Here is a 12,529-nt window from a genome sequence, read left to right as displayed (position 1 = left end):
TGCCTGACTTGAGGAGATGCAGCTGAGTGTCTAGGGAAACCAAAATGACTGAGTTTATAGGGCAGAATACCAGAGAGGAGAGAGCTACACACAGAGAGAACCCCAGCAATATGCATTCTGTTCAGTACGCAGTAGAGTACTGATCAGTACATGCTTATGAAGAAACTATCTGAGGCCAGTAAAAGAACTATCTGAAAAGATTAGCAGAAATAGTGCTAATGCTGACACAATATTGGGAACAGTACCTGAAGATTTAACAGGCAAGAACCCTTTTTTCCTCAATTTTTTTCTTTTCTCCTTTTAGGAGCTACATAATAATGACTTGGACATTAAGAACAACTGCATATACAAGGAAAGCTAAACAGTAACTGTGCGTGTCTAGAGAAATATGCAAACCTCAGAAAAGACCTAAGAAGACCTTAAGTTTACACCTCAAGCTGATCCTTGGCATATAAGTAGCCTATGACAATGAAAACAAAAACAATTACAAAAGACAGCAAAGTTGGCCAGGTACAGTGGCTCACACCTGTAATCCTAGCACTTTGGGAGGCTGAGGCAGGCAGATCATGAGGTCAGGAGATTGAGACAGTCCTGGCTAACACAGTGAAACCCCTGACTAACACAGTGAAATTTAGTAGTGAAATTTAGTCTCTACTAAAAACACAAAAAATTAGCCAGGCATGGTGGTGGGCACCTGTAGTCCCAGCTACTCCAGAGGCTGAGGCAGGAGAATGGCATGAACCTGGGAGGTGGAGTTTGCAGTGAGCTGAGATGGCACCACTGCACTCCAGCCTGGATGATAGAGTGAGGAGACTCCATCTTTAAAAAAAAAAAAAAAAGATGGCAAGGTTTAAGAAGGGTGGAGAGACTCATTTCCACATTTACTACATTATTATATTCAAACATCCAGATTTTTTTAAAAAAATTAAAAGGCATAAAAGAAACACAAAAGTATGGTACATTCAAATGGAAACAAAATCAGCAGAAACTGCCTCTAAAAAGGAAATGATTATATATCTATTCAAAAACTTTAAAACAATTCTCTTTAAAAGATGCTCAAAGAACTAAAGGAAAATGTGAAAAAAAAGTCAAGAAAACTATGTATAAACAAAATTAAAATATCAATAAAAAGAGAAAACCTCAAAAGAAGCAAAAAAAAAAAAAACCAAAAAACCTAGAGCTTAAAAACACAATAACTGACAGGAAAAATTCACTAGAAAGATCCAAGGGCATATTTAAGTAGGCAGAAGAATCTATAAACTTGAAAACAGGACAATTCATTCATTCAGTCTGAAGAAAATAAATTTAAAAATTGAAGAAAAACAGAGTATAAGGGACCTGTGGGACACCATCAAGAAAGTCCCAGAAGGAAAAGAATGAGAAAAGGGGGAAGAGAGAATACTAGAAGAAATAATGAGTGAAATTTTCCAAATTTGATAAAAGACATAAACATCTAAGAAGCTCAACAAACTCCAAGTAAGATGAACTGAAAGACACCCACTTATTATAATCAAACTTTAGAAAGAAAGACAAAGAAAGACTCCTGAAAGCAGCAAGAGAAGTGACTTGTTGCATACAAGGGATCTTTATAAGATAATCAACAGATTTCTCATCAGAAACGTTGGCTACCAGAAGGCAGTGGGCTGACAGATTCAAAGTGATAAAAGAAAATTACCTGTGAACCAAATATCCTACATGCAGTAAAACGGTCCTTCAAAAATGAGGAAGAAATTAAGACATTCCCAGATAAACAAAGCTGAGGGAAGTAGTTACCACTAGATTTGCCCTGCAAGAAATGCTTAAGAGAGTCCTATAACGTGAAATGAAAGGACACTAGACAGTACCTTGAAGCTGTATGAAGAAATGAAGATCTAAATAAAGGCAAATAGAAGGGGCAATTATAAAAGCTATTATTATTACAACAACAATTTATAACTCTACTTCTTATTTTCTATATCATTTAAGAGACTAATAAATTTTAAAAATAATTATTGGCATAAAAGCTAGTATTATTTTGACATTGGTTTGTAACTCACATTTTTATTTTCATAATTTAAAAGACTAAAGTGTTTTAAAGTATTATTGGCTGGGCATGGTCACTGACACCTGTAATCTCAAGCTGCAGGCAGATTGCTTAAGCCCAGGAATTGGAGGCCAGCCTGACAAACATGACAAAACCCTGTCTCTACAAAAAATACAAAAATTAGCTGGACATGGTGGTGCATGCCTGTAGTCCCACCTACTCAGGAAGCCAAACTGGGAGGATTGCTTGAGCCTGGGAGGTGGAGGTTGCAGTGAGTCCTGATCGTGCCACTGCACTCCAGCCTGGGTAATACAGTGAGTTTCCATCTCAAAAAAATATATTAATTTATGTTTTAAGGGACATGATGTATAAAAATGTTAACATCATCACCTGAAAGGGGTTGGGGCAGAGATGTAAAGGGGCAAAGTTTTTGTATGTCATTGAAGTCAACCATAAATTCTAATTAGAGTATCATAACTCTAGACTGCTAAATAAATTCAAATTAGAGTACCATAACTTTAGACTGCTAAAGGCAATCCCTCTGGTAACCACAAAGAAAATAGCTATAGAATATACACAAAAGGAAATAAGAAACAAATTCAAATATTTCACTACAAAAATCAGTTAACCACAAAAGAAGACAGTAATGTAGAAAGTGAATGACAAAAAAATATAAAGGCATATAGGAAACAATGAGCAAAATGACAAAAATAAGTCTGTCCTTATCAGTAAGTATTTTAAATAAATGAATTAAATTCTCCTATAGAAAAACTGGGATTGACAAAATGGATAAAAAGCATATGCTATATGTTGTTTATAAGAGACTCACTTTAGATTCAAAGATATAAATAAATTGAAAGTGAAAGAATAGGAAAAGCTACTCCATGTAAATAGTAACAAAAGAGAGCAGGGGCAGCTATCATAATATCAGATAAAGTTTCAATCAAAAGGTTATAAGAGACAAAGATGAACATTATATATTAATAAAAGACTCAAGATAACAAAAACATATAACAATTATAAGCATTTATATACTGAATGACAGACCATCAAAATATATGAAGTAAAAACTGACAGAACTGCAGGGAAAAATAGACAGTTCTACAATAATAGTTGAAGACTTCAATACCTCCCTCTCAATAATTGATAGAATAACCAGACAGAAGAGAATAAGAAAATAGAGGACTTAATACAATACATCAATTACATGTAAAATATATACAGAACAATCTTTCAAATAACAGCATATATATACTTCTCAAGGGCACATGGCATATTTTACAGGATAGATCATGTATCAGGCCATAAATTAAGTCTCAATATATTTTAAAAGATAGATATCATACAAAGTATTTTGTCTGAGCAAAATAGAATGAAGTCATAAAAAAACAGAGTTTGTAAAACTGAAAAATTCAACAAACTGTGAAAATTAAACAACATGCTCTTAAACACCAATGGGCCAAAGTACAAATCACAAGGGAAATTAGAAAATACTTAGAGACAAATGAAAACAAAAACACAACATATCCAAACTTACGGAATTTAGCCAAAGCAGTGCTAAGAGGGAAATTTATGGCTATAAATGCCTAAATGGAAAAACAAGAAATGTCTCAAATCAACAACCTAACTTTACAACTTAAGGAACTAGAAAAGAAGAACAATCTAAACCCAAACTAAACTAGGTTTAGCAGAAGGGTGGAAATAATAAAGATTAGAGCAGACATAAACAAAATAGAGAATAGAAAAAAATCATACAGAAAATCAATCAAACCAAAAATTGGTTCTTTGAAAACAGCAACAAAACTGACAAACCTTTAATGAAAAATACTAATAAAAAGGGAAAGAAGACTTAAATTACTAAGGTCGGAAATGAAAGTGGTGACATTACTACCAATTCTACCAAAAAAAGAATTACAAAGAGAGTATTATGAACAATTGCATAGTAACAAATTTCATAACCTAGATGAAATAAACAAATACCTATAAACACAAAGCATCTCAATACTTAATCATGCAGAAATAGAAAACCGGAATATACCTACAGAACTCGTAGGGAGACTGAATCACTAATGAAAAAACTCCCAACAAGGAAAAGCCCTGATTCTGTTGGCTTCCCTGGTGAATTCTACCAAACATTTAAAGAACTAATACCAATACTTCTCTAACTTTCCAAGAAGAGAAAGGAATGATTCATAACTCATTCTTTGAGATGAACATTACCCGAAGTCAAACAAAGTGTCTTTTCTGGACACAACAAGAAAAGAAAACTACAGGCCAATATCCATTATGAACATCGAAGCAAAAATCCTCAACAAATTACTAGTAAATCAAATTCAGCAGCATATTAAAAGGATGATAGGCCACAACCAAATGGGTTTTATTCCTGGAATGCAAGGATGGTTCAACATACAAAAATCAATCAATGTTTCTGCTTAATTTGGCAAGACTTAAATCAATCACTGTCATATATCACATATAGTAGAATGAAAGGAAAAACATGTGATCTTCTCCATTTACTTCTTGCTTTACAATTTGGATGCCAAAAAAGCATTTGACAAAATTCAGTACCATTTTGTGATAAAAACAATAAACTAGGAATTAAAGGAAACTATTTCAACAAAATAAAAGTCATTGATATGGTTTGGATTTGTGTCCCTGCCCAAATCTCATGTTAAATTGTAATCCCCAATGTTGGAGGTGGGCCCTTGTAGGAGGTGACTGGATCATGGGAGTGGTACTTCATGGGGGTGGTCCTCAATTGTTTAGCACCATGCCCTTGTTGCTGTTCTAGTGAGGGAGTTATTGTGAGATCTTGTTTAAAAGTGTGTGGCACCTCCCCATTTTCTCTCTTCCTCCTGCTCTGGCCATGTAAGATGCCTTGCTCCCCTTTTGCCTTTCACCATAATTAGAAGCTTCTTGAGGCCTCTCCAGAAGGAGGTGCCAGAATCATGTTTCCTATACAGCTTGAGGAGCCATAAGCAACCTCTTTTCTATATATAAAGAAACCTCTTTTCTTTATAAATTACCCAGTCTCAGGTATTTCTTTATAGCAATGTGAAAATGAACTAATACAGCCATATATGAAAATTCACAGTAAACATCACATTCAATGGTGAAAGACAGAAAGCTTTTCCTCTAAGATGAAGAAAAAGGCAAAGATGTCTGCATTTTCAACATACTACTGATAGTTCTAGCCAGAGCAATTATGCAAGGAAAAGAAATAAAAGGCATCCAAATTGTAAAGCAAGAAGTAAAATTATCTCTGTTCACAGATAACATGGTATCATTGTGAAAAACCCTAAAGATTGAATTAAAAATTATTAGAATAAATGAATTCAGCAAATTAACAGGACACAAGTCAACACACAAAAATCAGGTGAACTTCTACACATTAACAATAAGCAATTAGAAAAGAAATTACAATTCAATTCATAATAGCATCCAAAAGAATATTTAGGAATTAACCAAACAAGTTAAAGACCTACACAATGAAAACTACAAAACAGTCATGAAGTAAATTAAAGAAAACATAAATAAATGAAAACACATCCCATGTTTATGGATTGGAAGATGTAATACTGTTAAGATGCCATTACTACCTAGGGTGATCTACAGATTCCATTCAATCTCTATCAAAACCCCAATGATGTTTTTTGCAGAAACAGAAAAACCCATTTAAAATTCACATGGAATCGCAAGGGATCCTGAATAGTAAAAGCAATAATTTAAAAGAAGAACAAGTTGGAGGACTCACACTTCCTGATTTCAAAATCTACAAAGCTACACTAATCAAAGCCATATGGTACTAACATAAAGACAGGCATATAGATCAATGGAATAGACAGCCCAGGGATAAACCCTCAAATATATGCTTAAATCATTTTTGGCAAGGGGGCCAGACCATTCAATGGGGGAATGGATGGTCTCTTCAACAAATGATGCTGAGAAAACTGGATATCTACATGCAAAAGAATGAAGTTGGACCCTTACCTAATACTATACACAAAAATTAACTCAAAATGGATCAATGACCTAAATGCAAGACCTAAAACAAAAAAAAAAAATTTGAAGAAAATACAGGGCAATAGCCTGAGCACCATAACAAAACCTTGTCTCTACAAAAAATACAAAAAATTAGCTGGGCATCGTGGTGTATGCCTGCAGTCCTAGCTACTCGAGAGGCTGAGGTGGGAGAATCATCTAAACCCTGGAAGTCAAGCCTATCGTGAGTCTGTGAGCCTTGATTGCACCCTGACACTCCAGCATGGAGGACAGAGTGAGACTCTGTCAAAGAAAGAAAGAAAAGAAGAAAGAAAGGGAAGGAAGGGAAGGAAGAAAGAAAAAAGGAAAGGAAAGGAAAGGCAAAAAGCTTCAGACATTTGATTTGGCTATGATTTCTTGCACAGGACACCAAAGGAATAGGCAACAAAAGAAAAAAATAGACAAATTGTACTTCATAAAAAATAAAAAATTTTGTGCATCAAAGACCCTAACCAAAGTGTAAAAAGGCAACCCGCAGAATAGGAGAAAATATTTGCAAATTATGTTTCTGATATGTTAAGAGATTTCTTAAAGCACCTCATATACAAAGTATCTAATGTACCAGTAATTATTTCCTTTAGTAATTGAAGGAAAAATGGAAAATACTACCTGATTTGAAGAATTTTCCTGCAAACTTGACACAGGAACAATTTCATTTGAATTAATATAATTGCTGACATTTGGAAATAGTTCTTCAAAAGATGCTTTTTGCACTGAGGACAAATCAATCTATAAAAGAACACATTATTCTTTTGTAGAAGTTAAACATTGCAAAAGCAATGATTTTTAAGTAATTAAAGAAAAGCTGAAAAATACCATCTCATTGGAAGCATTTTCTTGTAAACTTGACACAGGAACAATTTCATCTGAATACATGTAATTACTGACATTTGGAAATAACTCTTCAAAAGATGCATGTTTAGAGACTAATCAATCTGTAAAATGGGTTATAACATTCTTTGACTTTAAAGTTATTTTTTAATTAGTAATTTTTGTTTGCTATGATACATTTTTTCTATTCAGTCATCCAAACATTTATCAAATGCCTACTAAATGAAATTTATCTACTCAGCAACCATACCTCCTATAATAATTTCCCCTGCCCTTCCTTTAAATGTAAACTTCCCAGCATTCTTCTCTTATCTTCTTGCCTACCATTTGAACACCAGAGATTTTTAAATCACTATCTCTAACATAGAACTGTCTCCTAACTGCCATATCCATTTTTCTATGAGGTTACTGAAATCACCACATATTTCTGTACCAAATTAAACATTTCCAAAAAAATGACTGTTTGATTTAGAGATGATTTAAGGTATGCAGGATGCACATAGGTTATACACAAAAAAACAATACTATGCCATTTTATATCAGGAACTTTAGCATCCACATATTTTGGTATCTTTGAGAAGTCCTGGAACCAATTCCCCATGGATACTGAGGGATGACTGTATATAGTTAAGACAACTGAAAACACATGTTTAACAAAAACTTGTCAACAAATGTTCATAACAGTATTATTCATAATAGATAATAAATGGAAATAAATGCCCATAAACTGAATTGATAAACAAAATACGGTATATCTATATAATGGAATATAATTCAGTTGATATGGTTTGGCTGCGTCTCCACCCAAATATCATCTTGAATTGTAATCTCCATAATCCCCACAGGTCGAGTGAGGGACCTGGTGGGAGGTGATTGAATCATGGGGGTGGTTTTCCCCATACTGTTCTGATGATAGTGAGTTCTCCCGAGATCTGATGGTTTTATAAGGTAGATTTCCCTGCTCTTCCATGCTCTCTCTCACCTGTTGCCATGTAAGACATGCCTCTTCCCCTTCCACCATGATTGTAAGTTTCCTGAGGCCTCCCCAGCCATGCAGAAATGTGAGCCAATAAAACCTCTTTTCTTTATAAATTATCCAGTCTTGGGTATGTCTTTATAGCAGTGTGGAAACAGACTAATACATTGGTCATAAAAAAGGAATGCAGTACTGATACCTGCTATAATATAGATGAATTTTTAAAACATTATGCTAAATGAAAGAAACCAGGCACAAAATGCCACATTATATGATCTCATTTATATGAAATAATCAGAAAGAGCAAACCTACAGAGACAGAAACTAAATCAGTAGTTTCTTGGGACTAGAGGGTGGGATGGGGGAATGAGGACTGACTATTAATGAATGGGGTGATGAAAATGTTCTTAAATAGGATTGTGATGATAGCTGCACAATTTGTAGGTACGCTAAAAACCACTGATTTATACACTTTAGTAAACTGAGTTTTATAAAATGTAAATTGTACCTCAATTTTAAAAATATGTTGATACTTGTAAAATAGTCACTAAATTATTTTTGCCATGAAAATATCATTTTGATACATTTGTTATTCATCAATACATTTTAACTCAAAATATCAACCAAGAATGAAAAAAAATGAGATACTCATTTTCTGGAGAAAGTATTGATTTTGGGGCCACTGGAAAGACTGTGAGCAGAGTATTAACAAAACCCTTTCTTCCATCATGAGCATCTCTTGGTTAAATCTGTAACTCCTTTTCCCTAGGAACCTGATAAGTGTAAGAATGTCAGCTGTGTTACTAGGCAACGTTGCTTATGGTAAAAATAATGTCTGACTGGAAAATTGTATCTCTAGGAAAAACTATAAATGCACTATAAATAAATAAATACTGCACTATATAAAATACTTTGGGTTTCCCTGAGTGCAGGGACATTGTAATTACACATGTCCTTTGTGGAGACCATGGACATTATGCCTAAGTGTTGTTACAAAAAATACTGGATTTCATCTCCTTGTGCATGAGCAGTCCCCACACTGCCATGTAAGCTGCTGCATGGACCTCTGTGAGGATTGCTCACACTGAAGAGGAACATTGGATGTTTGACTGAAGACTTGATGAGATTGGATTTGATAATGATTTCTTGGATATGACACCAAAAGAAAAGGTGAAAAAAGAAAAATAAATTTTACTATGACAAAATAAAAAACATTTGTGCATCAAAGGACACTATCAACAGAGTGAAAAGGCAGCCCATGGAAGGGGGCAAATTATTTGTAAATCATATGTTGGGTAATGGGTTAATATCCCAGATATATGAGGAACTCCTACGACTCAGCAATTAAAAATTCAAAAATAAACAATGGACTTGAATATATATTTTCCCAAAGAAGATATATGAATAGCTAATTAACACATTAAAAGATGCTCAATGTCATCCTTATTAGGGAAATACAAATCAAAACCACAATGAGATATCACCTCACATCCATAAGAATGACTATTACAAAAAAGAAAATAACAAGCACTGGTAAGGAAGTAGATAAACTGGAACCCTTGTGCATTTCGCTAGTGGAAATGTAAAATGGTACAGCTACTATGGAAAACAGTGTGGTGGTTCCTCAAAACGTTAAAAATAGAATTACCATATGCTCTAGCAATTCCACTTCTAGATACATACTCAAAAGAAGTGAAAGCAGAGACTCAAACATATATTTGTACACCCATGTTCATAGCAGCATTATTCGCAATTGTCAAAAGGCAGAAGCAACCCAATTGTCCATCAACAGATGAATGGATAAACAAAATGTTTCATATTCATACAATGGAGTATCAGTTCATCCTGAAAAATAAAATTCTGATGCATGCTGTAACATAGATGAATCTGAAGATGCCATGCTAAGTGACATAAACTAGTCACAAAGGACAAATACTGTATGGTTCCACTTATATGAGGTATCTAGAGTAGTCAAATTAATAGAAACAGAAAGTAAAATGGTGGTTTCCAGGGGCTCAGGTAGGGAGGAGCAGGAAGTTACTGTTTAATGCATACGGAATTTCAGTTTTGCAAGATGAAAAAAGTTCTAGAGATGAATAGTGGTGATGGTTGCATAATGATGTGAATGAATATACTTCAACTGTACACTTAAAAATGGTTAAAATTATAAATTTTATGTTATATATATTTCACTACAATTTTTAAAACTGAAGGGAAAAAAAGTAAGAATCCTGGTTGTTGCTGCAGTACTCTAGTTTTTCCTTCTCTTAGCACTATATAGAGTACTTCCATTGAAAGTGTGCTTAAGCAACAGGAAAACACAGCTATTATTCTCCATAGGCAATATTCCCCTGATATAAGAAAAATAGAAGAATGGGGAGAGGAGGAGCCAGAAAACAGATACTACAAGTGTCAAATGCTAATACTTACCACAAAACCAGCTGTCTCTGAAGATGGAGTACTTGTTAAAAGGCCTCTGTTTTTCTTACCAGGAGTACTGGACTTTGCTTTCTATAAATGTTATAGAAAATAGGGATTGAACAGCAGAAAGAAATAAAATATTTTAGTATCGTAAAACTACAATTTAAAGTTAGTTGACTAGATCATAATATACGATACTAAGAAAATCCTTAATCTGTTCATTAAATTTTAAACCATTTCACAGGAAACTAAAGAATTTTCTCACTTGAGCTAGATCAAACAACGTCCAAGAAAACTCTATATGGCATAGCAACTATATGAGAATACCTTTGTTGAAATGAATACCTTGGTTGAAATTACTATTAATTTAGAAAGAAAAGCTAATTAGAGTGTTGAGTTAGGAAATGGTGCTTCAGTTATCTTTGTTAACTGCTAAGAAAGGTATTTTACTTTCAGCATTTAATTCTTAGTATATTATTGTACTTTTTGTGGAAAGAGATTATAAGTTATTTCTGAAGCTATGAAAATATATGTAGCAAGGATAATTGGTTTAAATATAACTTTAAATGTATATAGATACTTTCATTTATGGAACATCAAAGTTAAAGAAATTATAAAGTAGGATGTAGGCTCATTTTTTACTTCTTGAAGATACAAAGAGGCAGACAGACAGGTAGACAAAGCAAGAAAGAGTGAAAGACAGAGTCAGGGAACAGACAAGATACAAGACCTAAAGAAAGTGACAGAAAGTGAGGATGGGATGGCCAAAAGAGAGAGAGGGAGGAAGGGAGAAGAGGGGAATGGAGAGGAGATGAAGGAAGAGGTAGAGAAGAGGAGAGGAGGTAGGAGAGGAAGAATGAAAAGTAAAAGACAGAGAAGGAGAGAAAAAGAGGAAGACCAAGAGAAGGAGAGAGGAAAAAAGAGAAAGAGAAGACAGAGACCAACCCAGATTGTGAACAGAGATTGAGAGAGAGAGAGAGAAAGAGAGAGAGAGAAAGAGAGACCAAGGAAAAGAGACAGAGCTTAAGACTAGAGAGAGAGTACATCTAGGATAGCAAAAGCAAAGAAATGGGTAGAAAGGTAGAGTAGAAAGTAAGAGTGATAGACAATCAAACAGAGACAGGCAGCTTTATTTCTAGAAATCAGTTGCCTTTTCAGCCTTTAGACTCCATGAAGCAACCATGTCCTTCTGATAAACGCTCTTTTTCAATAGGTATGTCTTGTAAGATGTCAAGTCTGGAATCTTACTTTCACTCTTTCTTTCCCTTCTGGCTTAAAAGCTCTTAAACTGATTGTTGGTACAAGACATAATCTGGAATAGTTTATTAGGAAAATTTTTGTCAGAAATGTTTATGGGCATATTTACAATAAACTGAACACATCAGCCTCTAACTTACTAGCTATATTTAATTTTCTCATTTGAACAATGAAGGTTATACTATATATAGGGACTGTGATGCAAGGGTTACAAATAATATATGTAAAGAGAACCTATGGTGTCTGGAGAGTAGGAGCTACTCAATGATAACTACTATCATCATCACTGTGGCAGTCCTGAAGGTCCTCTGCTCAGGTTTCTTCAAAGAACCAGCTGTTCCAGCGCAAGGAGTGTAGTTAGCTGATAGCCCCCAACTACAACATCTTTAGAATATGCTTCAGCTTTCATGCTGAGGCCACCATCTTTTCAAGCAGCCCCCAGCCAAAGTCTGGGCATAACAGCCCAACACAAAACTTTCGTAATAGACAGTCTTTGCTCCAGAACTCCCCATTGTTGAGAGCTTCTGTCAGATCTGCATTGAAGACTGAGGCTATCCTTGCATAATCCTGCTTCTTCCCTGCCTTCCTTTCTTAGTCATTACCCCCTGATGTTTGAACTCTTTATACTGTCTGAATATCTGCTTCCCAGGGGTCTCATTTGATGTAATTGTCAACTATCAGTCCAATTTTAAAACATCAGCTTGTATGTAGCTATAAGTATATAGCTTCCCTACATTTTTTCCTAGATTTGTTTATATATATATATATTTCTAAATATTCCCAATCAGTACATATTTATAGTCTTTTCAAAAAATATTAGTTAATACAAGACTAGTTCTTATCAATGCAGGTTTTGGGGACTGAGTCAGAACTAAATGGTTCTACCTGCATTGCTTTCAAAAGCAGACCTATAGTGGGAAGATGGAACCTTGACTTTTAGATAATGAGAGTTTAACTGAAAATTTGTATCTCTATGTTCA

General features: G+C 34.4%; 1 protein-coding gene across 1 annotated transcript in view; it reads right to left on the bottom strand.

The window, feature by feature from the left end:
* The window catches only part of MEIKIN (meiotic kinetochore factor), a 135,776-nt gene that overhangs the window by 44,590 nt on the left and 78,657 nt on the right, over nt 1-12,529 (bottom strand). The window contains exons 10-11 of the mRNA XM_023196731.2: nt 10,302-10,382; nt 6,674-6,793 (exon numbers count right to left, since the gene is read on the bottom strand). Of these exons, the coding sequence (XP_023052499.1) occupies nt 6,674-6,793; nt 10,302-10,382 (201 nt within the window). The remainder of the gene's footprint in view (nt 1-6,673; nt 6,794-10,301; nt 10,383-12,529) is intronic.

The sequence above is a fragment of the Piliocolobus tephrosceles genome, chromosome 4, assembly GCF_002776525.5.
Source record: "Piliocolobus tephrosceles isolate RC106 chromosome 4, ASM277652v3, whole genome shotgun sequence".
NCBI classification, from domain to species: Eukaryota; Metazoa; Chordata; class Mammalia; order Primates; family Cercopithecidae; genus Piliocolobus; species Piliocolobus tephrosceles.
Note: the sequence above shows the minus strand (reverse complement) of the source record. Positions and strands in the feature narration are given on the sequence as shown.